Genomic DNA, 23,251 nt, shown 5'->3' with positions numbered 1-23,251 from the left:
TCATATGACATCGTATTGTTTGTACAGAAATTCAAGAGACAGCGGGGCTGACTCTCACTACACGGCACCACTACAAGGTAATATGATGAAACGTGTGATTTATTCCAAAAAACATGTTTTAATATTGCTCCACCGTGTCTCCAGATGAGCTTCTGTTAGCCGATGCCGAGCGCCGCCCCGGCGAGGGTGGCCCCGTGTCGGAGGCCACGTGGAGGAACTTCTACCTCATGGACTACGACCCGCTCAACCAGCTGCTGGTGTGCATGGCGTGCGGAGAGCTGCAGCACTCGCAGAGCCTGGAGGGTGTGCTGGCGCACATCGACGAGGCCCACCCGCACACGCGCGCCTTGGAGCCCGCCGAGCGCCGCCTCATCCTGGAGGCCTGGGACGAGCAGGTGTCCCAGCGTGAGCGCTTCTTCACCAGGCAGCTGCAACAGCGCGACGCAACGCCGGCAGGTAGGATCGCTCGTCTTGATCTACCGAGTTGTAAAATTCATCAGCCCATCGTGTGATGAAACGTTACACATTATTATGTGTACAAATATTTCTGTGTCACGATAACGGCGTAGTAAGCCGTTTCTGTCACGCATTGCATTGAGAAAGCAGCTTTTGCGAAGCCACTGAATTAGAGCACTGGAAATAATTAAAAAATAATAATTTGTACGCGACTTGGAGAGCAATAAACTAAAGTTTATGAAGAGTTTTGTCTCGTAAGGGCATTTTGTTAAAAAGCTGCTGAATCCAATTATTGGACAAAGTCAACGCTTAGTTAATTTGTGGATCATTCTGAGAGGAAAATGGGTGAGCTTTGAAAAAGGCGTATTAAGGAGATGCTTTCATGCAAATCGAATTGACTTGAATGGCGTTGTCCTCGTGGTGGGTTTGTTCATTCAAATCAGGAATCATGGAAGCTCATACATTTAAAAAAAAAAAAAAAAAAAATCAATGTAAATTGGAAAAATGGTTCAAGAAAAGGAATAGCAACAACGGATGCGTGATCATTTGGAACAAAGTTGATTGTTCGTTTCAATATTGCTCCCTGCCCATGTTGATTTATTGTATTGTTTCCATGACAATTGCAATTTCATCAGAGGTCCTCATTAACAACGCTCCCACGCTTGTTTTTTTACAGGAACGGACAGGAACTGAACTGCAGGTGCAGGATAAAAGCAACCTTCTCTCGCATAACAACGACCTTCTATCGAGAAGTTGTTGATTTAGATGATGCAATATATCTCAGGGGTCGGCAACTTATTTCGGCCGCGGTCCAAATTTGATCATGGGCTGAAAGGACTTTTTATAAGGCAAACTCTGCTTTTCCCACAAAAAAAAAAAACTGGGTGAAAAAGCTCAGTGCCGCAAGTCTCGCTGGATTGCCGTACACGCTCTGTGCCTTTCCCACAGCTTTTTGTCGACAAGACATTTCTTATATAGTAGTGTGCACTTCCGTCCTCGTGCAGCTGACATTTTCATTCTTTTGTAGCCAAACAAGATCACGACAATATCGAGGCACTTTTCACACAATCAATATTGTTGCATCCTAAATCATCAGAGAGGTTTTCCTAGGGCTGTGCAATTAATACAATACTACCTTATTTATTTAGCGCATTTCACAACAGCTGGAGCTGTAACAAAGCGCTTTCCATATCTTGTTATATAAATTAGCGGGAAATGAGTCCCTTGAAAAATCAGTTATTATTATTATACTCAACGATTACAAAATTATACATGGAAACCATACTCAAATTTATATATTTACATCTTTTTTAAATTTGAAGAAAAAATAAATTAGGTTTGAATATTGTTTCCATATATATTTTTTTTTGTTTTGTACCCCCCAAAAATAATGGCTTGAATAATCGTGATTTCAATTATAACTAAAATAATGGTGATTCATATTTTTTTCATAATTGAGCAGCCTTAGGTTTTCCCCAACAACATTTGGCAGGCCAAATAATAATTGGTGGCGGGCCAATTTGGGCCCGCGGGCCGGATGTTGCCGACCCCTGCAATAGATGAGAATAGCACACTTGATTACGGTTTGTGTCAACCTCCCAAGAGTCAATTTGGGACTTGTTTACTGGTTAAATGCTTTCAAATGCCTTTCTTTCTGCAATTAAATTTTTTTTTACCTTTGGGAACCTTTGGTCTTCTTTCACAACACGTATTTTTTTTCCTTTTGTGGCCGCGCGGTGGGTGGCGAAGTGGTTTGCACGGCTGATGTCCGGATTCAAGTCTCGGCTTCAGCCACTTAGTCTGCCTTTTTACCACGTCCCCAAAAACATGCATGTTGGATTCACGACGACTCCAGTCCAGGGTGGCTCCAGCCCACTCGCGACGCTCACTGAAGACGAAAACGAAAGGATAGACCAGTCCAACAGTCAGATCCTGCTCCTCCTCGCCTCCTCCATGTCCTCGGGCTCCTCGGGCGGCGGCGACTCTTTCGAGGGTTCCGCTTGGAGCTCCCTTGGGCCCGCTTGCAGGCGGAACAGGGTGGGGACCCGACCCAGCATGGGGTTGCTCTCCTGTAGACCGGAGATCCACTGGTTGAGGGTGGCCTGGTCCCCCTGGCTGGTCATGCACATGGCAAAAACCGGACCTTCATCCACTGGGGAGAAAACAAACTGTCACGTTACCAAAGAGTAAGGTGTGTACATTTTTTTTTAATCCTGTCAGAAATATAATCATCTTACAATCTTCTACATCAAAAGTCTCCAGTGCCCCAAAGTCCCGTTCTAAGTCAAGGTCGAGTTGAAGAGGGTACCCCAAAGACCGCTCTGGATCATAGGACTCCTCCACCTTTATAAAAAAAAAAAAGATTTTAAATAATTTATTACTGGATGCTATTAGAAATTTCAGAAGACGTGTATTTTCAACTCTTTGTTCAACAGCTGCAGACAATTTTCAAAAATCACAAATAGATATATATTTTTTCTGTTTATGTTAGCTCGTTGGATCACAAAATTCCTTAATCCTCTTTCAGAGTCTTTAGCTGTCTTTTTCAGTTTTTGTGCCTCCTCTGCTCGCAACCAGGTCTGGTCTCGCCCACCTTCTCGCCGGCCGGCACGGGTTCGGCCCGGAGGACGTAGTAGTGGACGCACGTCTTCCTCAGCCAAAGGGGAAACGGTCCCTCCACGAAGACGGGCTTGCTCGGGTCGTGCTTGCCGAGGAGCTCCATCTGCTCGGGACTTTGGATGCCGACGATGTGAGGGAGCCTGATCTGGTGGCCGCTCTCGCTCACGTCTGTGCACGGCGTCTAGGGAGGAGATCAGGTAGGACGATTGACTGTCATGGCGTTATAATGATGAAAAATCTCATTTGCATTTTGGAGCAAATGACACTACTTGAAAAGTCCCCTTGGGGGGCGGGGGGAAACTTGAGAGAACAGGGTAATTAAAAAATATATATATATCGTCAAAATATGTACATGCTTTAAATAAATGCTCTTATTTCTAAAAGAAAAGCTGTTAACATTTGGAATTATTTTCACATAATTAAACTTTGCAATTGTAATCATCCAAAAAAACAAAAAATGCTATCTTTGCGCCTTTTTTGTGTTTTCCCCCATGCATTAATTTGTATCAATTATTGACAGAAATAATTGAAGTACATTTTCATCAAAGCGATAATAATGAGAAAATTGCTGTTTCCTCTTGGGGAGAAAAAAACCATTTTAAAGTTTAGGATTATTTAAATGTCCTTATTTTGTTCCTTATTGCCCTACGATTGGCTGGCAAAGAGTTAGGGTGTGCCCCGCCTACTGTCCGAAGACAGCTGGGTTGGGCTCCAGCACCCCCCCGCGACCCTTGTGAGGAAAAGCGGTACAGAAAATGGATGGATGTGTGGGAGTTTTCCTGGTGCTACCGGACCTAAGTGGCTTCCTTTTAGCCACTTGAAAAATGTTGGTCACGATGTGAACTGGCTTAGAATGGCACCTGGTAAACGGTGACTTTGGCGTCCAGGTCGTTGGCTATCCGCGTTAGGCTCAAGCGGGCCAAGTCCACCGGGTCTTCGGGCAGCTGATGCGGGACAGGGAAAGGGTTGGCGTGTTTGAATTTCGGGAACCAGTACATGATGCGCTGGTACTTCCTCACAGGGTGGCCCTTCTCGCCAAAAATCTGCACCAGCAGAACTTTGGTTTCCACGTTGGGCATGACACCTGGCGAGAAAGAAGGAAAATAATCAGTTTGTCGATCGGAGCGCCTCGTAAAACTCGGACACGCACCGTAGTTCTCCATTTGTTCCAATAACTGTACGCCGCACTCCTGCTGGCGTGGATAGTGGTTGAACATGCGCTGGATGAAGTTCCTGGGCACGAACACCTCCTTGGGAAACACATCCAGCAGCTGGTTGTAGACGGCCAGCTCGCACTCCACGCCGAACTCGGGCATCTTCTTGAGCGCCGCGTAGATGAACTCAACGTGGCCCCGCCGCCTCACGTCAGCCTTGGTGAACGCTTCCAGCGCCTCGGCGAAGGAGGCTTTGGTTTTGTGCTCCGTGGCAAAAGGGTCGCGAGCGACCACGGTCGTCTTAGCGCGGTCCTCGCCAACAAACTCGACGGGCACTTTGTGGCGGCGGAAACATCTCACCGCCTGTACAAAGACGTCATATGATCGCGTGTCAAGGAAATATGGATAACGGGTTCTCATCATTTCTGGCTACAGTAGTATTATCGTTGTGTTCATGAAAAACGCGATGGGGGTTTATTCCTGTTTACTTTGAACTCTGGGCGACACTAACTGACCTAAGACTGCAAAAAAAAGTTGACGATTTTTTTTAGATAAAACGTCACAATGGTGGAGTGAATATTTGAGTCCATTTCTTTTGGTGTGCAAATGCCATGTTGTCAGATTGCACTTTTTGTTTAAAGATTTCCCAATATTCCGTGCAAATAAATTTTGGGAACTCCGTAAACCGTTACCTGATCGTGCTGTGGACGGCGTAGCAAACTGGGGCGAGCGGGATGCGCTGCGTGGTAGGCGGACTGGCCCAGCATTTGGAGAAGGCAGCGTGTGCACATCATGGTGGAACTGCAGTGGGAACAAACTACACGAGTCAATTTCAATTGCCCTTAATAAGTCATGGAAAACATGCAGGAAAGCCGCCGTCTAGGAGCGGAATTTGTTTAATGTTCATTCTGAATACTGATACAGAATTATTATTTTTTTAAATAATTTGCTACAGTATATTTTTTAAGCAGTGAAGTACATTTACTATAAAACGTTTGCATTTAATCTTTAAGAAAAAATGTTTCAGACATCAAGGTAGAAAATTCGTTTCACTTTCATGCAATACTGTCTAATTTGAATCGTTCTTTAAATTTAAGTGCAATGTTCTGCTTCAAGCTGCTTGTAATGTTACAGTGGTTTAGATATTATAAAATATATTTTTTTGCAGTACAACCGTACGACATAATTTATTCACACGATATATGGCGATTGTCATGGGGCTCAATGTTAAAAACGAGCCTTCAGTGTTTGTGTTCTAAAAGGAATTCTATTCTGGCTCACCGTCTCCTTCAAGTTGCTCTTGACGAGTGTTACTGCGTAGAAACGCCGACTGACTTCCGGGTTTCACCCCAAATGCTGCCGGTTTCTACAACAAGGACGCGGATAATTGATTCCGCTCCTTTTTTTGGTGTGTCGACGATCGTTGTTAAAAAAGTTTCTTTGGTAAGGGAGCTATTTTAAAAGTACATTTTACGATGTGAAGCGTCCTTAAATTTTTATATTTCATCATATAACCCAATGAAGAAGAATATAAGCAACAGGAAGTTGGATTACATTATTTTCACAATTTGTTTTTAATCTTGAAATGAGTATATTTGGAATCATTTTGTTTTTGTTACATTTAAATCATATCGTTGGGACCCCGGAAAACCGGAATGACAAGAAAGAGGCCCATCGTACCATCCATTAAATCACTAAAAATGTTTTCATGACAACTTCACTAACTGTTGTAGTTGTGAAAATGTCCACGTGATGGCGACAAATACCCTGCAAAGCGAAGAATTTGAGCCCTTCTGTCTGAATGCGAAGAGTTAAAACTAAAGCGAATTAGAGTTGACTAATAGTAACAGCGTGGCTTGTCGGATACTCGACATTGGACTTTGAGGGGAGAATTCTCTCCCGCTTTTCCTTTTGACAATTTTACGTTGATTCCCGGGTGTTTGTGAGCGACACGACTCTCTCTCTCAGTATGGGGACGAAGCTCACCTTTTTCGGGTCGCCTCGGGACTCTCGACGACACGCGTCCTAAAAAAATAATAATCAAATCCCAAACTCACAGACATGGAGTCTTCGACCAACAGCATAGGTGAGTACTTGTGTGTTTGTCTGCATTCGTTTGTGCAAAGTTTCGCTTTAAAAAAATAAATAATTAATTAACATGGCGTGAACATGCTCGTGATTGTGACATAAGTGCGTGGGCGTGAAGGCAGATACTAGCTCGTTTTGGAACATGTGTGTGTTTTGTTTTGTCTTTTTTAATCAACTGTTTCCTTGTTCTTTCATTTGTCAACGAAGTATTGTAGCCACGGGGCTGCTTAAAATGCCCCTGAAAAAGTATTTGGCAATTTCCTGATTTCATTTTTTTCTTATTTGCATATTGATCACGCTTCCGTGCTTCAGATCGCCACAACAATTTGAATATAAGATAGCACAAATAAATATTAAACGCCGTTTCTAAACGATGATGTAAGAAATACAAATCTTTTGGTCTACGGTCTAGCTAACGTAACGTGAGAATGCTCCCATGCTCTTGCAAATTGATACCATGGAGCTATGTTGGAGTAGTGAAGCTTCAATTAGACAAAAGTAGTGCTTCACCAACATGTTCATTGCTGCCAGTGAACTATGTTGAAGTGAGTTGTGAGTTGCCTTTTAGTCAAAAGGGGTGATTTGCTGCCAAGGAAGTGACGTGAGTTGAGGAGCTTCATTTAGGCAAAAGTAGTGCTTTGATACCATCTTGAGGCATCTTGGTGGCAAGCCACTTTTTGAGGTGAATTGAGGAGATTCTTTTATTTTGGGGGGGTGAACCTTTTCAACATTCAAAATAGCCACAAGCACACCATTGATTGGTAATGTGTGTCTGTTTCTGTTTGAGTGTGTCTTTGTTTGAGTCAGCTGCTTGCAAGACATCATGTCTGCCCTGAATTAGATCTTTTGTTTCAAAATTCCTACTAATCATCATGAGCATTTGTCCCTTTCTGAACTAACTTTCCTCATAGAAAGAGCATTTAAAATCAACATTGCATGCAGATTTGAGGATAGTGTGGGATCTATCCATCCATCCAACCATTATCCAAAACCGACGCTTCTCCTCATTGTGGGCGGGCAAACAAACATGCAAACTCTACACACGAAGGATTCGAACCAGCCACCTCTGTACTGTGTACTGTGAGGCGGATTAGTTGTAAGTTAAGTTGGATTTGAAACAAGCGTCAAGAACAGGGCCAATTCAATATATTACCTCACGATTAAATGGATGACAAAGATTACAAAACAACATAATAGCGCATTGTGAAACTTCATGTTCATATTCATGTTGAGAGCGAGCTCAGTCATGCCGATTCGACTCCGATTGCCAAATCCGGTTCCCGCACGTTAGTAGGCGTAGCGCGCTTGGAATGACAACCAATGGGCCGCGCTACATAAAAAACCTTTCTGTCATTTTTTAGCAAAAAAAAAAAACTTCACAAGGAGCAGCAATTTGGCAGATTGTGAACAATTCTTCAGGCTATTGAATGCCACTCCCAGTTTGCTGTCAAACTAAACGTAGAGAAGTACGCCTCGTGTGCTTAAAACAACCTCGTAGCTTTGTCATCTTAGTCTGATGCGAACAGAATGTGCAAAAAGCCACAGTCGGTTAAAAAAAAAAAAATAGCATCTGCGTTAAAAGTGTTCAGGCAACGGATAATTTAACGCGAACCGATGAGTCGCACATGTAGAAAGACGATACGACAATACTCAGGATGAGATTCTTGATCATCTGTGAAGAATGGAAATGACTGCAGCTTACTGATTGACAGTTTCGTCGGATGTCTGCATGATACTACCAATGTCTTTTGAAGTCAAGCAAAAAAAAAAACAAGTGTCTGTAATATTCTACAAAGTCGACTACGATTTTTCTTACTTAAGATTCCTCAAGGAACAAAGAAACATCCAACCGTTATCTGAGCCGCTTTTCCTCACGAGGGTGCGGGATTGCTGGAGCAGTAGGCGGGGTCACACCCTCAACGTGTTGCCAGCCAATCGCAGGGCTCACAAAGACGAACGACCATCCGCGCTCACAAACGTACGCAGCGTCAATTTGGAGCGTTCAATCAACCTAGCTTGCATGTTTTGGAATGTGGGAGGAAACCCGAAGAAAAGCCACGCAGGCACGTGGAGAACGTGCAAACGCCACACAGGAAGGCCGGAACCAGAATTGAACCCACAACCTCTGCTCTGTGAGGCGGACGGACGTGCTAACCAGCTTTAAGAACCTTTTTTTTTTTTTTGGGAATCCGAAAAACAATAATGACATTTGCTCGATTCTCTGCGCATGATGTCGAGGGAAAAACGGAAAAGCTGAAATGTGGCGTTTAACCAGTTTGATAAGAACAACTGGACCATTGATGGTCAACTCGAGACAAACAATCTCATTCTGGAATCTCTTTCGGGGGAGACTCCCCGGCAAAACAAGTTTGCAGCTGGGATTCTCGCAGGCCAAGGCGGAGACATTTTGACGCGAGTATCTGAGCTGTACTTTGACTTAAGTACAAAGCGCGTGTACTTTTGCAAGCTCTCGCTCAGTCCTCGAGGCTGCGGGCCAAAAAATGTACGATCTACATATTGTACCGTGTTCTGTGGAAGCCCGTTCCAAGCAGGAAGAACCACCGGAAAAAGATAATAAAACTCTGGCGTGGTCCGCCAAGTTGGACGGCGGCTGCCAAACGCGGATCCTGCGAAGCGGCAGGAGTGGCTGCGGCGCTACCGCAGCTTGTCATCTTTCTGCCGTGGCCTTTTTTCGGCCACAAGCGTCCATTCGGTCGGGCAAAGTCAAATAAGATCTGGCAACCGCTTTGCTCCGTCCTCAGATGACGCGTCGGCGGACGGCAGCGCCGAATCGGCCGAGCGGGCGTCGCTGATGGAGACGCGTCTTCAGGCGCAGGAGGACGAGATCGTCCTGCTCAAGGCCTCGCTGGCGGACGCCTTGCGCCGGATCCGCCTCCACGATCGGCTCCTCCCCGTTCTGAAGCAGCAGCTCATCGCAGGTTTGCTTGCTTGAGGCGCTTTGGCCAGGCGCCGCTTTGACCGACCCGATCTGTCGTTTCTAGTGAACCCCGCTGCTGCCAAACTGATCAACCAAGTCTGCTGCCACGAGAGCAGGAAGTTTTCTCCCAGCTTCGGCGTCGATGCGGAGCTCCTTCTGTGCGGTTCTAGGTTCGGCAAAATAATACCGTTCGGATTATCTTGGAGTTGAATTCCTGAGTCCTAAAATTGAACATTTTGCTTGCAGCATGTTTGAGTTTGGCCTCCATTTTTGTTTCCAGCCAATCCCCACCGAATGTTGCGGCCAGCACCAACGGCCACGCGGCCGACTCGGCGCCGGCACCCCCGAGACCGGCGACGGCGGACCGGTCCACCCAGACGGAGGCGAGCGAGGCCGGCCGGGATCCCGAGCCAAAAGCGGCGCAGGGTCGGGCGGCTTTATCCGGGCGGGTGCAGAGCCTCCACCTGGAGGACGCCCTCCCCCCGCGGGCCAAACTGCACCGCGCCCCCAGCGTGGAGGAGGAGGACGACGAGGACCTGGAGGACGACGACCAAGAAGCGGCGGAGCAGGAAAAGGAGCTGAGTTGGACCGCGTCGGTGGAGGAGCCCATCCAAGCGAGCGCCATCGGCGGCCTCCGGGATGGAAGTGGTTCCCCGGAAGAGACTGAGGCGCCCGCGACCGCCGATCCGAATCTTGGCGCGCCGTCCCCCGGCCGGCAAGAACCAAAGAAACCTCTGTGCGTGAGTTTGCCAAATGCGACTCTTCTTTCTCTGGCGTTCATCCAAAAGCAAGCATCCCTCGCGTGGGAGGGGGCGCTGGAAAGTGCCGGCGCCGCCGACTGACACTTCCAAGTCCGTGTACATATTCAAGCGCTTTGGAAAAATTGACGTCAGGGCCATTTAGCGAGCGGTTCGCAAACGTTTTGGGACCAGTTGGCGAGCTTTTTCCAACTACGCCGTCAGAATGAAACAGTATCGGAGCTTTTATTTCAAATTCCGACGTCCAGTCCCGGTGTTGGCGCGCGGCGAGCGCAAAGAAGTGAAACGTTCAACAATGTCCATTCAAAAGTTTCCAGAAGGTCAAATGAGGTTCGCCGGCAACTGAGTTGCTTTTTGTTTGCGTGGAAGCCAAGGCAGGGCGGAGGAATTGCTTTGTTTTCCTTTTATTGACACGCCTGTCCTTGTTCTGTACCTAATTATTTATTTTCTTGAAGCAATAAGTCATGATTTATTGCTTTTGGTTTTGTTGCGACTCCGGTTTGAGAACCGCTTTTTCTGGGCAGTTTGTTTCCATGAAGAGCGTCGAGCCGCCAACGCCAACATTTGTTCATCAAGCCAAACTTTTTTGAAGCGTTTTCTGATCGAAATCGGTGATCTCATCCTTTCTTTTCACACTTTGATGGAAGTGTCGTTTCTTTCGCCGCGTCGAGGCGATGCTGCCTTTGATTGAAGTGGCCTGCTTCCTTGTTGTGGTTTTGTGATTTTGCTCGCCGATGTTTCACACATTCCGCAGCTGGGCTCTTTTGGCTGATCTTCCGGGAGGAGTGTTTGCGGTTGATTTTCTCTTCCTGCTTCTCAGGCTGCTCGACATTGTTGCTGCTTCTTTGCCAGGAAGGACACATTGTGATTCCACCTCTTGGCTTTGAATATTTTCAGTGCATCCCGAAAGTTTGGAGGTTTTCATTTTTAATCTGTTTTTTTTAATCCACTTTGTTTTAATCAGCTTTTAGAACGCCTTTCTAGTTAGTTAGTTTTTTTTTTAGTTTTTTTTTTTAGTTTTTCTTCATTTTTGTTTACCTTTTATTAACCGTATCTTGAGTGACCAAGATGGATCGGATTAAGAATGAGTCCATAAGAGGGACGGCACTTGTTCGGACGTCCGAGAGGCCAGACCGAGATGGTTTGGACATGTCCCGAGAAGATTTAGTGAGCAGATTGGCAGAAGGATGCTGACTTTCCAAGTGCCGGGCCAGAGGTCGAGAGGAAGACCAAAAAGGAGTTTTTGGGATGTCATTAGAGAGAACATGAAAGTGGTTGGGGTGAGGGCAGACGATGCCGAGGACACGGTTAGATGGAGGCAACGGATTCGCTGTGGCGACCCCTGAAGGGAAAAGCCAAAGAAGTTTAGCTTTTATTTTTGATTTTTTTCAATATATATGGAGTATTTGTCCAATACCAAATAAAAAAAAAAAAAAAACGGGTCACTAAGTATTGTGTAACAAAGTAAAGTAACCGACAATTCTCAAACGACAACCTTCCTTCTTCTATCGCAACGGATGAACAGCAAAACCAAAGTCAATTCGTCTAAAATGAACCCGAAACACAAATGTACGATATTAATTGACAAAGACAAAAACAAATGATGTTGTCATATAAAAACCTTGGCAGGATTAACTTTATTTTCATCCCTTCAAATAGTGCACAGCAGACCCATAATGACAGAGAAAAAAGATTTTTTACACGTTCATGATGTCAAAAGTGACGCGCCGTTTTGTTTTCTGGCAGGATTCGAAGAAACAGCGAGAAACTGGGCAACCTGAAGACGCAGGTCAAGCGGCTGGACAAAAAAGCGGCCTCCTCGGCCACCCTCCTCACACGCTCGCCAAGCTTAGAGAAGTCGGACACGCGCGTCGTCATCACTTGTCCGCTTTGTCCGACGCTTGTCTTCATCCCGTTTTGTCTTCTTTTCTCTGCAGTCGTGCCAAGGAGATTGTTGCCGGCGCAGGTGATGCATCTCTCACGCAAAAATTTGCAATTGTCACGAACGCAAAGTCGACGTTTGAATGTGGGCAGCCGAAAGCACAAAGTGTCGCCATGTGTGATGAGGCACACGTGAGGCCGATCTATAATCTCGGCAAAGAAGGAGTGCTCACTTGGACTGACGTCAACAAAATTGTTGCGTTTATATTTTGGTTCTTTTTAACTCATTTGCTACCCGCTGAGTAAAAAAAAAAAAAAGGGATCGTTGACGTCTTTAGCCGTCAATGGCAGTAAATGCGTTAAGTACAGAAAGTGAAACATTTCCTAAAATCCCTCAAAAATCTCAAGTAGTATTTGTGCTCGGTTTGCTTGTCGCGAAGGAGTCATCGAGAGAATTCCAAGCCGTCAACGTTTGTGGTTCCGAGTAGCTTTTTATGGGAGGTTACAGTTAAAGTTTTTATTTTTAGCCCACCTCTGCTACAGTGTAGAGGAAACATTCACTTGCACTTGGAAATGGAACTTGACGCTCTCCACGGCTTATTTTCACAGCAATCTTAAAACTTTGTATTGGAAAAATGCATCTTTATTCTCATAAGATTCTCTCGATTTATCTTGTTCTGACTCGTGTCAAGAAGCAATTTAAAATGTCCTCAATATGTCCCCGTGAATTTTCACCCACAGGATCCCCCGGCTCCAGAAGAGGAACTTACACTCAAGGTAAGTAGATGAACGTTTTAAATCATGGCAAGCATTTATTCTCTGGGGGGGGGGGGAATCTGGTCCCGCCCACTTGCAAAATCTGCAATATGCAAAGACCAAATGGAGAAAGATTTTTTTTGGACAACACTGTATATCAATTTGCAATGTTTGTGGCTCTAAAAAAAATCTTTTGATACTCTAAACGATAGTTTATCAATGAATGCATTTGTGTGATGTGTGATTAAACATGTCCAGTTTATTGATGAAAAGTTATTGAGCTAACAAAAAAGCAAAATAGCAGTACGTGCACTTCAACAATGTCCAATCAAATCAATAGAACCCCACCCGCGAGATTCCCCAAGGGTCCGTGTTAGGTCCCAAACTATCCATCTTGGATAGGAACTGTTGTGCCTCCAAACGATTTAAAGGAGAAGTCCACCCTCAAAAAATCTTTGCCATAATTTGTCCGATGTGCCTTCACTCGTCGAAACACGACATTCTGACGTTTGTGGAATTTGAGCTAAGCTGCGAAACCCGTCAGCTCGGTACAAATGACGACCAATCACGGCTCACCTGTTTTCTCAAGCTGAGCCATGATTGGTTGTTTCCAGAGCAATCGTGATGCCATTTTCAGCCGACAGTCGGGACAAAATGGCCCCCAGCGATGGCTAAAAACGGACGCATTTTCTTGCTTAACTCGTATTCCGCAAACACAAAATGAATTTGAGTGGAGCCACATAAAACTCAAGGAACAAAAAGCATTTAAAAGCAACGTGCAAAACAATCAAATCAATTTGCCGCAAAAATGTGACAACGTTTGGACATAAAGTGTCAGTTGGAGAGGAATCATGACTGAGAGGTTTCTTTTTTTTTTTTTTTCCTTCCCCAGGCCAGTCCATCAAAATGTTCATCCGCGGCCGGCCGATCACCATGTACATCCCCTCCAACATCCAAAATTATGAAGACCTGAAGATGGAGCCGCCCTCCCAGAAACTGGAACTGGACTGGGTGTATCCTTTGCCCCGATTGGTCCGCCATCAAAGCAGCAACTGGACGCGTCCTCCTTGACGCTGGCGCCGCAGCTACGGCTACCGGGGGAGGGACTGCCGGGCCAACCTGTACTTCCTCCCGACGGGCGAGGCCGTCTACTTCATCGCCTGCGTGGTCGTCCTCTACCACGTCAACAAGCGCACGCAGCGCCACTACCGCAGACACACGGACTGCGTTCGATGGTCGGTGGTGGGAAAAGAAAAAACAGAAAAGCCATCTTCACATCCATCAGCGCACAACACGGAATTGAACGATTCGTGTGAATATTTGTGCTTTTCCCGCAGTCTCGCTTTGCATCCTGACAAAGTGCGAATCGCCTCCGGCCAGACGGCGGGCGTGGACAAAGACGGCAAGGTGCGGATTTTGATTCATCCGTCGCGTGTCATTTGGTTTGCCCGATTAATGTGCGAGCACCGATGGAAAAAGTCACAAAATGTTTTGATTTCAACACAAATAAGTGGATTTTTTTGAAAGATTTCGGTTCCAATCAAAAGTACAACATTGAAAATTGGCTTGGAAGAATGTGGTAGATTTTAAGTGTCGATTTGGACAAACTAAGTTTGCTGCGTTCCCAAAACGTGATTGCTTCAAGATGCCACAAAATGGCGGCAAATCACAACGGAAGCTGCTCCACTCACCTCAACATCGTTTTTCGCTACCAAGATTAATATTATTGTTGGAAAACTTGAATGTCCAAATATGGTCGGTTTGATGTGAGCTCCCGAATCAATATTATTGATCCGTCCTCATGCTGTCTGTGATTTGTTTTTGTTTTTTACATTTTAAAACCCAATTTTGAGCGTTGAAAATCGTGTGAAAACGATTCCATTAACTATCTTGAACCGTCTTAAGTGTTGCCAAACGGCAACGCGTTCCTAATTCTGCTGGAGCTGTCCCGCGTCACCACGCCTCAAAATTCAACAAAATCAGCCATTCAAAAACAAAAACAAAACAAAAGTGTTTGATGAAGTGAATAAAATCACCCGTCGCTTTTGATGCACATATTCAATATCCGTAATGATCTTGAACGATTATTTGTCTGTTTGGCAGCCCCTGCAACCTTGCGTTCATATTTGGGACTCTGCCACTTTGGTCACCCTGCAGCAGATCGGATTCGGAACTTTCCAGAGAGGAGTGGGATCGCTTGCCTTTTCCACCATGGTGAGTTTGTCCAAATTCAAAATGATGTATGCCATCGCATGTGGGAAAGGCGAGCCGCAGTCGAGCCATTTCTTGCCGAGCTCGTACCTGATCTGACATACTTTGAGCGAATAGTTGAACACGAGATTTTCTTGTATTACTGGAATATTTGCGCCATCCCGTCGTAAACGTGTGTTTTCAGGACTCTGGCGTGTTCCTGTGTGTGATTGATGATTCCAACGAGCACATGTTGTCCGTTTGGGACTGCGCCAGAGGGAGCAAGCACGGCGAGGTCAAGGTAAGGAACCGCCAAATGCCAGAGTGCTCCCGCTAACCGCGAGCCGCGAGCTACGAGCTACGTGCTACGTGGGAGTGCTGACTTCTAAACATACGAGCTTGTCCAAGAGGAACAGGATAATTACAGACCCCCCCCCCCCCCCCCCCCCCCTCGGCACCGCTCCGGGATGGCCCATATGCCGCTTTACTGCACTTGCATGAATGGAGCTTTTTGTGTGTGTGTATTTTCTTTCAATCCTGCTACATGGTGAAAAACATCTGCCAGAGATCTCAGCTTGGATCGTTTAGACAAATTTTCGTTGGCAATACACGTGAACTCGTGTAAGAAAATATGTTCACCGACCGACATTTCAGTTCAAGGGACGGATAATTCTTTTTTTTTTTTTTGTTACTTTTACAAAAAAGACTTTTTGTTGTTGTTATGTCATATATTTTGCCGCTTGGCACAGCCCTCTTTTAAACACTCAGGCCCTTAAAAAAACATTTTGAGGATAGACTGTAGCTGAATAAATTCTAAATAAAATAATATAATCAAATAAAGTTACATTTTGTTTGAATGCTAATTTAATTTCAGTCATCAGGTTTCCAATGCTAATGTTTGCTCAAAAATAGCAAACATGCTAGTTGCTATGCTAACTATGCTAATCATTAAAAAACGAAATTAATTTTCGACAGAAATGACCACTTGACCCTATTTTGCCGCGTCGTCCTTCCGTCCTTGCATCTTGTGAGTGGTTTGAATCGTTTGCAACTGTTTAAGTGGCAACCAAAATAAAATTCAGCGTCCAACACCCGCCGTCGGTCGCCAGACTGACTGGCAACCTGGAAACTTTTTTGGGACAAAGATGAGAGCTCCGCCTCTTTTTCCGCTCAAACCAAATTGAAGTCACTCCCCTCCCGCATGCAAACACGCTGAACATGCATGAGAGGAAAAAAAATAATTCCAGCAAAAACAAACTTCCGCCCTCGCTGTTTTAAAAAATTCTCGTCCTGCGTTTTCCGTCCCCAAAAAGGGCGTCCATCTGAGACGGACGGAATGTTCCGTCCTTGGGATGGAATGCCCATTTCTGATTTTGTGATTGTATGATTAACGAGGTTAAATTGATCGTGACGTACTCCATTATGACTGAAAAAATATGAACGACAATCGAGAGGACGACACGTAGCTTGATGATGTCATTTGGGCTGACTCCTCCCACTTTACTGAGTTGCAATGTGGTAAATGATTTTTTTGTTTTTCCCCCCTCCCCAGACCACCAACGAGACGGTGTTGGCTGTGGACTTCCACCCCAGCGACAGCGGCAACATCATCACCTGCGGCAAATCTCACGTCTACTTCTGGACTTTGAACGCGGGGCAGTTCACCAAGAAGCAAGGCATCTTCGGAGTAAGACTCCCTCGAGCCGACATCCTGAACGTTGCTTTCGCTTCCCCAAATTTTCTTTGCTCACGAGATAAATGGAGAAGTGGAGCTCGCAAAAGAAGCCGTGCAGGACGTAACGAATTACAGACAATTACTTCCTACATTTGAAAAGAGATCCCAAATCCGTTTTTTTTTTTTTTTTAAATCAAATTTTGACTTCCTTTTTTTCAGCCTCTGCCAACGTGACATGACTGTGAATTTTTTTTTTTTTTATGCTTTCCTTCCAGAAATACAAGAAGCCCAAGTTTATCCAGTGCCTTGTGTTCAGCCTGACTGGCGACGTTTTGACGGGCGATTCGGAGGGGAACATCCTGACCTGGGGCAAATCGGCCGCAGATATCAGAACTCTCGGCAAAGGAGCCAAAGGTAGGGAAAACGTTTCCGACCCGCCTGCGATACTTTTTCAGCCCCCTGCTCTCTGTCGTGCCCTCAATGTATCCCACAATGCATCTTGAGAACAAAAACTCCATTTTCCTGATTAAGCTGTTCCAGAAACTTTTTTCTTTTCTCTTGGGGAAATAATGTAAATGTAATCGGTCTCGTTCATCTGCACTCTCGACACTTTGCAAATAAATCAAAAACATTTTGCTGAAAACAATTTACAATAAACCCAAAATGCCCCATGGCGTGGCGAAATGAACATTTTGACTTTGATTGAAGAAAGATGGAAGCTGGAGAGGAAGGAGCTCTTTGCTTTCGTTTTCTTTATTCAATCGAACGACTTTTTTGCAATTCAAAAAACAACTCAAGACAATAAAATGTGGTCTGCAAGTTGGAGCGACGCGGCTTGCTTTTATTTTGAAGGTCTGACTTTCCCGCCGACGTTTGCGAGCAGACCGCCAGCGTTATTGCCTCGCTAAACCTGAAAAACCAAAACTGGCGACCTCATCGGCCTTAAACCGAGAAGCTGTGAAGAAGTTTGAGAAAATGGAAACAATCTCGTTGCTTTTAGTGTCTTCAAACAATTTCAAGTGGAACAATTTCACATCGTGAAGCCCACGGAGCGTTTTCTAGCCTTTTGCGTTGCCTTTTTGATCGCTTGGATATGTTTTCCAAGTACTGCGCGGCGTTTTTGACGTTTTGCTTTCCCTTCAGAGACCTTCCAGATCATGCGACAGACGCGAGCGCACGAGGGCAGCGTGTTTACTTTGTGCACGCTGCAGGGAGGCGCGCTGCTCAGCGGAGGAAGCAAAGATCGCAAGATCATCCGCTGGAGCGCCGACCTGGCTCCCGAGCACGAGTGTGAGGTGAACCGCAAGTGAAACTTTGTGCGGACGCTAAAGTGGCGTGACAAAGTCCAAACGTCTTGCTTGAGGAAGCGCAATCTCTGGGAATTCAAGTTGTCCCCCGTAAGCCGTCTCGTGGTCTTTTCTAGATTCCCGAAAATTTCGGGGCGGTGCGCACCGTCGCAGACGTTGACGGAGAGGAAATGTTAGTGGGAACGACAAGAAACGCCATCCTGAGGGGAACGTTCGCCACCGGCTTTGTGGCCATCGTGCAAGTACGTGCGGGAACTTTTTGACTTTCCCTTTCTCTATGGTCGCACTTTGGAAGTAAACAACAGGCATGAAAATTTGGAGAAATTTGCCGTTACGAAATCGAGGTGAATCGTGGAGATCTTGTGAGAATTCTTCTTTTCTTTCATTATGGACGGGACATGGAAGTGCACCACAGATTATCAGCGAACTGCAGACGGCAGCCATGAATTAGGGGGAAAAAAACATAACCGTACAGCATCACTATTTATTTATTTATTTATTTTTTGTCAGGGAAGGTATTGGAATACTGATACCTGATTGATTTGTGACGTGTACACGCAGTTGGCCTGTGCAAATGTCGGACGACCCTCTAATCTCGTTGCACACTTGAGTACAATGACAATAAAGGGATTTCTCTTTCTCTTCTCTTGAAAAGTCCGTCTTGCAAATGGCCTGGCAAGCGTATCTGCAATTAAATCCACACTTTTCCCTCCTTTGGCCATTATGGTTTAAAAAAACGCAAAAATATATTTTCGATTTTTTGAACGGTCGCCAGTCACGACTTTGTGGTGTGTTGATGAGTATCCAATCACAAGACGCGTTCATTACTGTCAACGTGAGGCCAGCGAGAAGGCCTTGCGATAACCAAGGCGTGATCTGATTGGTTATCGCAACGGTCGAGCAAATCTTACAGTCCATTGACGATGACAAAAGAGACGCCCACACGATTGTGGACGAATAGTGCACTGCTACCGTGAAATCTGCCTGGCAACACGAGCTAGCGGAATTCTGATTGGATACAAACTCTCACCTAAAAATTCCAGGGCTCATATACGTCTCGCCTTTTTCACGGCTGAACTAAAATGCGTCTTGACTTTCGCTCACTCAGGGTCACGTGGACGAGATGTGGGGGCTCGCCACGCATCCGTCCGTCAACAACTTCCTGTCCTGCGGCCACGACCGGCAGGTGTGCTTATGGAACACCGAGGAACACACGCTGCAATGGAGCATCACTCTGGAGGTACGGACGACCGCTCGGGATGTTTTCGCCACGCCGAAATTTCACGCCGTTTTTCGGTAGGAGTCCGGCTTGTGCGCTGATTTCTGCCCGAATGGATCGGTGGTTTCGGTCGGCCTCAGCACAGGAAGGTAACGCGTTGCGCGGTTAGCCGATGCTTGGAAAATAGCAACTGGAAGCCAATCTGGGCTTTGCAACAGATGGGTGGTCCTGGACCTGCTGAGCGCCGAGGTCATCTCCGAGTCGGTGGACGGGAACGAGCAGCATTCCGTCATGCGGTACTCTCCAGGTACGAAACACGACGAGCGCCTCCGGGCGCTTCTTTGGCTCCTCCTGGTGCATTCTGCTCATCCACCTTTTCAGACGGCAGCTGTCTGGCTGTGGGCTCTCATGACAACTTCATTTACATCTACAACGTGACTGACAAAGGACGGCGCTACACTCGTTTTGGGAGATGCAACGTGAGCCTCGTCTCTCTTTTTTTTTTTCTAAACATCTCATGCCGATCCTGCTACACTTCTCGGGTTCAAAATGGCCGAGACAAAAGTAGCATGCTGGTTGTATTGTCTGTCCTTGTTTTTTTCCATCTGTCTTCTCAGGGCCACTCCAGTTTCATAACTCACTTGGATTGGTCCAAAGATGGGAAGTACATTATGTCCAATTCAGGCGACTATGAAATTCTTTATTGTAAGTTGATTTGAATTTCATTTTCAGGAAAATGTATTGTTTGTTTTTACAAGTCAAGTGTTGAGCGATCTCTGCTAACAACATAGCATGACAGGCAGGACAATGAAATGCTCGTTGGCAACTCATCCCGACTGACGGCTTTGAACTTCACAATTTCGTCTTGTTCAAGCCAACTTGGAGTTTCGTGAGTGGCGTTAACGAACACTCTCTTGTGTTGTGTCAGGGGACGTTGCTGCCGGCTGCAAACTGTTGAGGAATCGCTTTGAGAGCAAAGACCGCGAGTGGGCCTCCTACACCTGCGTGCTGGGTTTCCACGTCATGGGTGAGGAAACAAAAAAACGCCGGCCCGTACCCAAAAGGTCATGACGATTCATGACGTTTCAATTCATTCAAATGGTGGAAATCAATTTCGGAAGGTTTGGCAGTTGCCGAAGCAATAAAAGTACCGCTATTAGTTTGTTGGCAGCTATATCCAAGTGAATTAAGGCGCTTCACTTGAAGAGAAGAAGTGCTTTGCTTGGTTAATTTAGACAGAATTGTGCTTTACTGCCATCTTGTGGTCGCTTGGTGTCAAAGGAACTGTGTTATTGTTAGTTGTGGAGTTTCATTTACGCAAAAATAACACTTTGCCCTCATCTTGTGGCATCTTCGGCTCATAATAAATGTTTTTGGAGTGGATGTCATTTATTCTATTTTCAGTATTTGCGGCGCGAAGAAGAGAATGACATTCAAACATTGCACGCGTCAAAAAGACGCCAAACAAAAACGTCTCTTTGTCGTGAACTGCCAAAGTTTTGCGCGTCAAGAGACCCAAAAAGATTTGTTTGATATTAAGTCTGCAAGTAATGATTATTTTACTAATAAATTAATCTGTCGATAATTTTGTGGCTTCGTTGATGAATCTGATTTTTTTTTTAATTTCCAGCCCTTTGTTCAAAAACGACATGATTTCAAATTGACAGTGCAGAAAGTGCACAAACAAACAAAATAAAGAGTTTGGTTTCTGGGTTTTGGTCAGAAAATTGTCAAAATGTTGAGAATTCCAAAGTAACAGCAAATATGTTTTGGCGATTGTGGAAGATATGACAATATTTCCTCTTTTGAAGCTGAAAATTGGAACATTTCTTCATCCATTCATGATGCAAAGCGCTTCTCCTTATGAAGGTGGCGGCCGTCGGGCGTGCTGGAGCCTGTCTCAGCAATTTGAAAGTGAAAAAGATGATTTGATAATCGATCAGTTAGCGCTTTGTCTTTGCACCTGTAATATCTATTTTTGAATTCATTGTTTATCGGCGTTTAATTCTACCATTGACCTAAAAAATTCAAAACTCTGATTTTGGTATGTTGGGCTTTTCTACCAGGCGTGTGGCTGGAGGGCTCGGATGGCACGGACATCAACGCGCTGTGTCGCTCGCACAGCGAGAGCGTGGTGGCAGTGGCGGACGACTTCTGCAAAGTCCATCTCTTCCAGTACCCGTGTCCCAAACCCAAGGTACGGCGCCGCGCTCCGTTTTGCTCAAGCGAATATTATCCGACCACGCCTCCAAACATTCAAGGCAAAACCTGTTTTGGGAATTTTCACAAGTGCGTGACAGCGAGACCAACTTCACTTCAGGGCTACTTTCACTTTGGATTTTCCTTCCATTTTTCTTTCACCTGCCACTAAATGACTGGATTTGTTTTGAGCTGCATTTGATGTTTAAAAAAAAACACAACAAAGCCTCCTGTACGTTAGCTGGTGTTTGTTTTTCATTGATTGTGTCTTTTTGTGGCCCCAGGCGCCGAGCCACAAGTACGAGGGCCACGGCAGCCACGTCACCAACGTGCGCTTCACTCACTGCGACTCCCACTTGCTCTCCATGGGCGGCAAAGACACGTGCATCCTCCAGTGGCGGGTGGTACGGGGCGTGGCCGCCAGCGCTCCGGAACTCGCCCCCGCCAGCCAGTAGATGGCGCCAAACGAGAAAAAAAAATGTCTCCATGAACTCTGGACAGGTGACAGACTTTACAGGACGACATTGGAGTTTGTCTTCCAGGTGCAAAATGTGATTCTGTTGCTGTGACATTCCGACATTCCGCTGTTTACTGTCGTTGATCTTTGTTGGTGCTGTATGACACTGAAAATAGCCTCCGTTTACAGTGCTACCTTGACTTACAAATTGAATTTGGCTCGTGACTAAGCTCCAATTTGCTTGTACAGCAAATCATTTTCCTCCCATTGAAATGGCGTGAAATGTCACTGATCTGTTCCAGAAAGAGTAAGCACACTTTTGTCAAATCTGAATCGTGCGATGAAGATGAAAGTCATCCACGTACATCAGTATGAGTGTTTCCTCCGTTCTCCTTGTGAGTAAAAGCCCACACCAATTTTTTTCTCCGATATTTGGCACAATATAAATCAGATAAACGTTTAGTCGATCATTTATTTAAAAAATAGATAGAATTTGTAAAATAACCTTTTCCCTCCCTTAATGTTTACAAAAATAAGTGCGTGATTTACAGGCACAACATTTGACTGTTTTACAATAATTTATACTTTAGTATTTGTTTGACTACTAAAGGAATATAAGAGTTTGAGCTTAACGTAGTTCATTAGATGTTGCTGCATCCTGTGTATGAAAGTGTGAGACTGTAAAGTGCTGAGCGTGTGACTGGTGGAGCGGAACAGGGTATGTGGTGCAAGAATGGAATGTTTTAGAACAGACGGTGAGAACCGCAAGGAGGGGGCGGAGACGAGATGACTCAAGCACAACCAGGAGGAGCCACCACGTGATTCTGCAGGGGAAGAAAGACCAATAAGAGCAATCTAAAGTTAACTGCAGGATACACGTAGCCAATAGAATCATGCCAGGATGCCTTTGTTGCTCTACCATTTGCATATTGCATAGTATCAATCGTTACTGGGAAACTCGGATGTAGAGTACGTCTGCTGGTGGCAACAGAGGCGTACAGAGTTGTATTGAGAGGGACCCGAGACCCAAGTGCGCATGTAGTAGATCTGTGTGTTAGGAATAAATCCACTCGTGCGTGAAATGCCGGCTTCCTGATACCTTTCAATTGCAGAACGAGCGCGCATATTGTTGGATGAGTGAGAGTTGGGTCAGGTCACAAATTGGAGTCAGATTGCTAACTTGAGTTTATGTTGATTTAAAAAAAAATAATTCCAACACTACCAAATTGAGAAAATTGGCTGAGTTATAGGTTTTTGTGGGATGAGGAGTGTTTAAACATCATAATGTTTGTCTTTTCTCATGTTGATTTGTTTAAAAAAAAATTTTTAAATATTGACTCCGAAAAACTTGTAATTCAAGGTACTTGGAATTGGTATTTGGAAACATTCCTCTGCCTGCTTTAAACCAGTGGCTCTCAAACTGAGGTCTGGGGGCCCGCTGGGTGCGTGAAACATGGCTTTGAGTGTCCCCAAAATATTTAGCGATATTTTATATTGTATCATTGAAAAAAAAAAGCCGGCATGCCAATAAAACAAACCGACCAATTACACCTC

At 45.3% G+C, this 23,251-nt stretch overlaps 3 protein-coding genes across 6 annotated transcripts in view; 2 read left to right on the top strand and 1 right to left on the bottom strand.

The window, feature by feature from the left end:
- Positions 1-2,132, top strand: part of LOC148339205 (uncharacterized) — a 9,422-nt gene extending 7,290 nt beyond the window's left edge. For both annotated transcript variants that reach the window (XM_088292791.1, XM_088292790.1), the window contains exons 5-7: positions 28-77; positions 145-456; positions 1,133-2,132. In XM_088292791.1, the coding sequence (XP_088148917.1) occupies positions 28-77; positions 145-456; positions 1,133-1,149 (379 nt within the window). In that variant the 3' untranslated portion in view covers positions 1,150-2,132. The remainder of the gene's footprint in view (positions 1-27; positions 78-144; positions 457-1,132) is intronic.
- ecsit (ECSIT signaling integrator) lies at positions 999-6,361 on the bottom strand. Of its 2 annotated transcripts, none has more exons than XM_088292793.1 (7): positions 6,216-6,361; positions 4,922-5,030; positions 4,226-4,592; positions 3,936-4,159; positions 3,050-3,256; positions 2,694-2,799; positions 999-2,608 (listed from the first exon to the last, which is right to left on the bottom strand). In XM_088292793.1, the coding sequence occupies exons 1-7, from the start codon at positions 6,311-6,313 to the stop codon at positions 2,382-2,384; spliced, it is 1,338 nt and encodes a 445-aa protein (XP_088148919.1). In that variant the 5' UTR covers positions 6,314-6,361; the 3' UTR covers positions 999-2,381. The 2 variants fall into 2 exon arrangements, with proteins under 2 accessions (XP_088148919.1, XP_088148920.1); XM_088292794.1 differs by lacking the exon at positions 6,216-6,361 and adding an exon at positions 5,511-5,600.
- On the top strand, positions 6,048-23,251 carry eml3 (EMAP like 3). Of its 2 annotated transcripts, XM_088292787.1 has the most exons (24): positions 6,048-6,315; positions 9,080-9,256; positions 9,320-9,425; positions 9,536-9,991; positions 11,760-11,870; positions 11,951-11,979; positions 12,636-12,671; positions 13,543-13,663; positions 13,736-13,885; positions 13,988-14,057; positions 14,754-14,864; positions 15,046-15,141; positions 16,393-16,527; positions 16,791-16,929; positions 17,659-17,810; positions 17,939-18,064; positions 18,931-19,062; positions 19,123-19,190; positions 19,260-19,348; positions 19,423-19,520; positions 19,659-19,746; positions 19,970-20,068; positions 21,108-21,238; positions 21,525-23,251. In XM_088292787.1, exons 1-24 carry the CDS (start codon positions 6,291-6,293, stop codon positions 21,693-21,695), a joined length of 2,916 nt encoding a protein of 971 aa, XP_088148913.1. In that variant the 5' UTR covers positions 6,048-6,290; the 3' UTR covers positions 21,696-23,251. The 2 variants fall into 2 exon arrangements, with proteins under 2 accessions (XP_088148913.1, XP_088148915.1); XM_088292789.1 differs by lacking the exons at positions 6,048-6,315; positions 9,080-9,256; positions 9,320-9,425 and having other exon boundaries at positions 9,749-9,995.

This window comes from Idiotropiscis lumnitzeri, chromosome 4, assembly GCF_059441095.1.
Source record: "Idiotropiscis lumnitzeri isolate Australia: NSW breed Sydney's pygmy pipehorse chromosome 4, RoL_Ilum_1.0, whole genome shotgun sequence".
In the NCBI taxonomy this organism is placed as follows: Eukaryota; Metazoa; Chordata; class Actinopteri; order Syngnathiformes; family Syngnathidae; genus Idiotropiscis; species Idiotropiscis lumnitzeri.
Note: the sequence above shows the minus strand (reverse complement) of the source record. Positions and strands in the feature narration are given on the sequence as shown.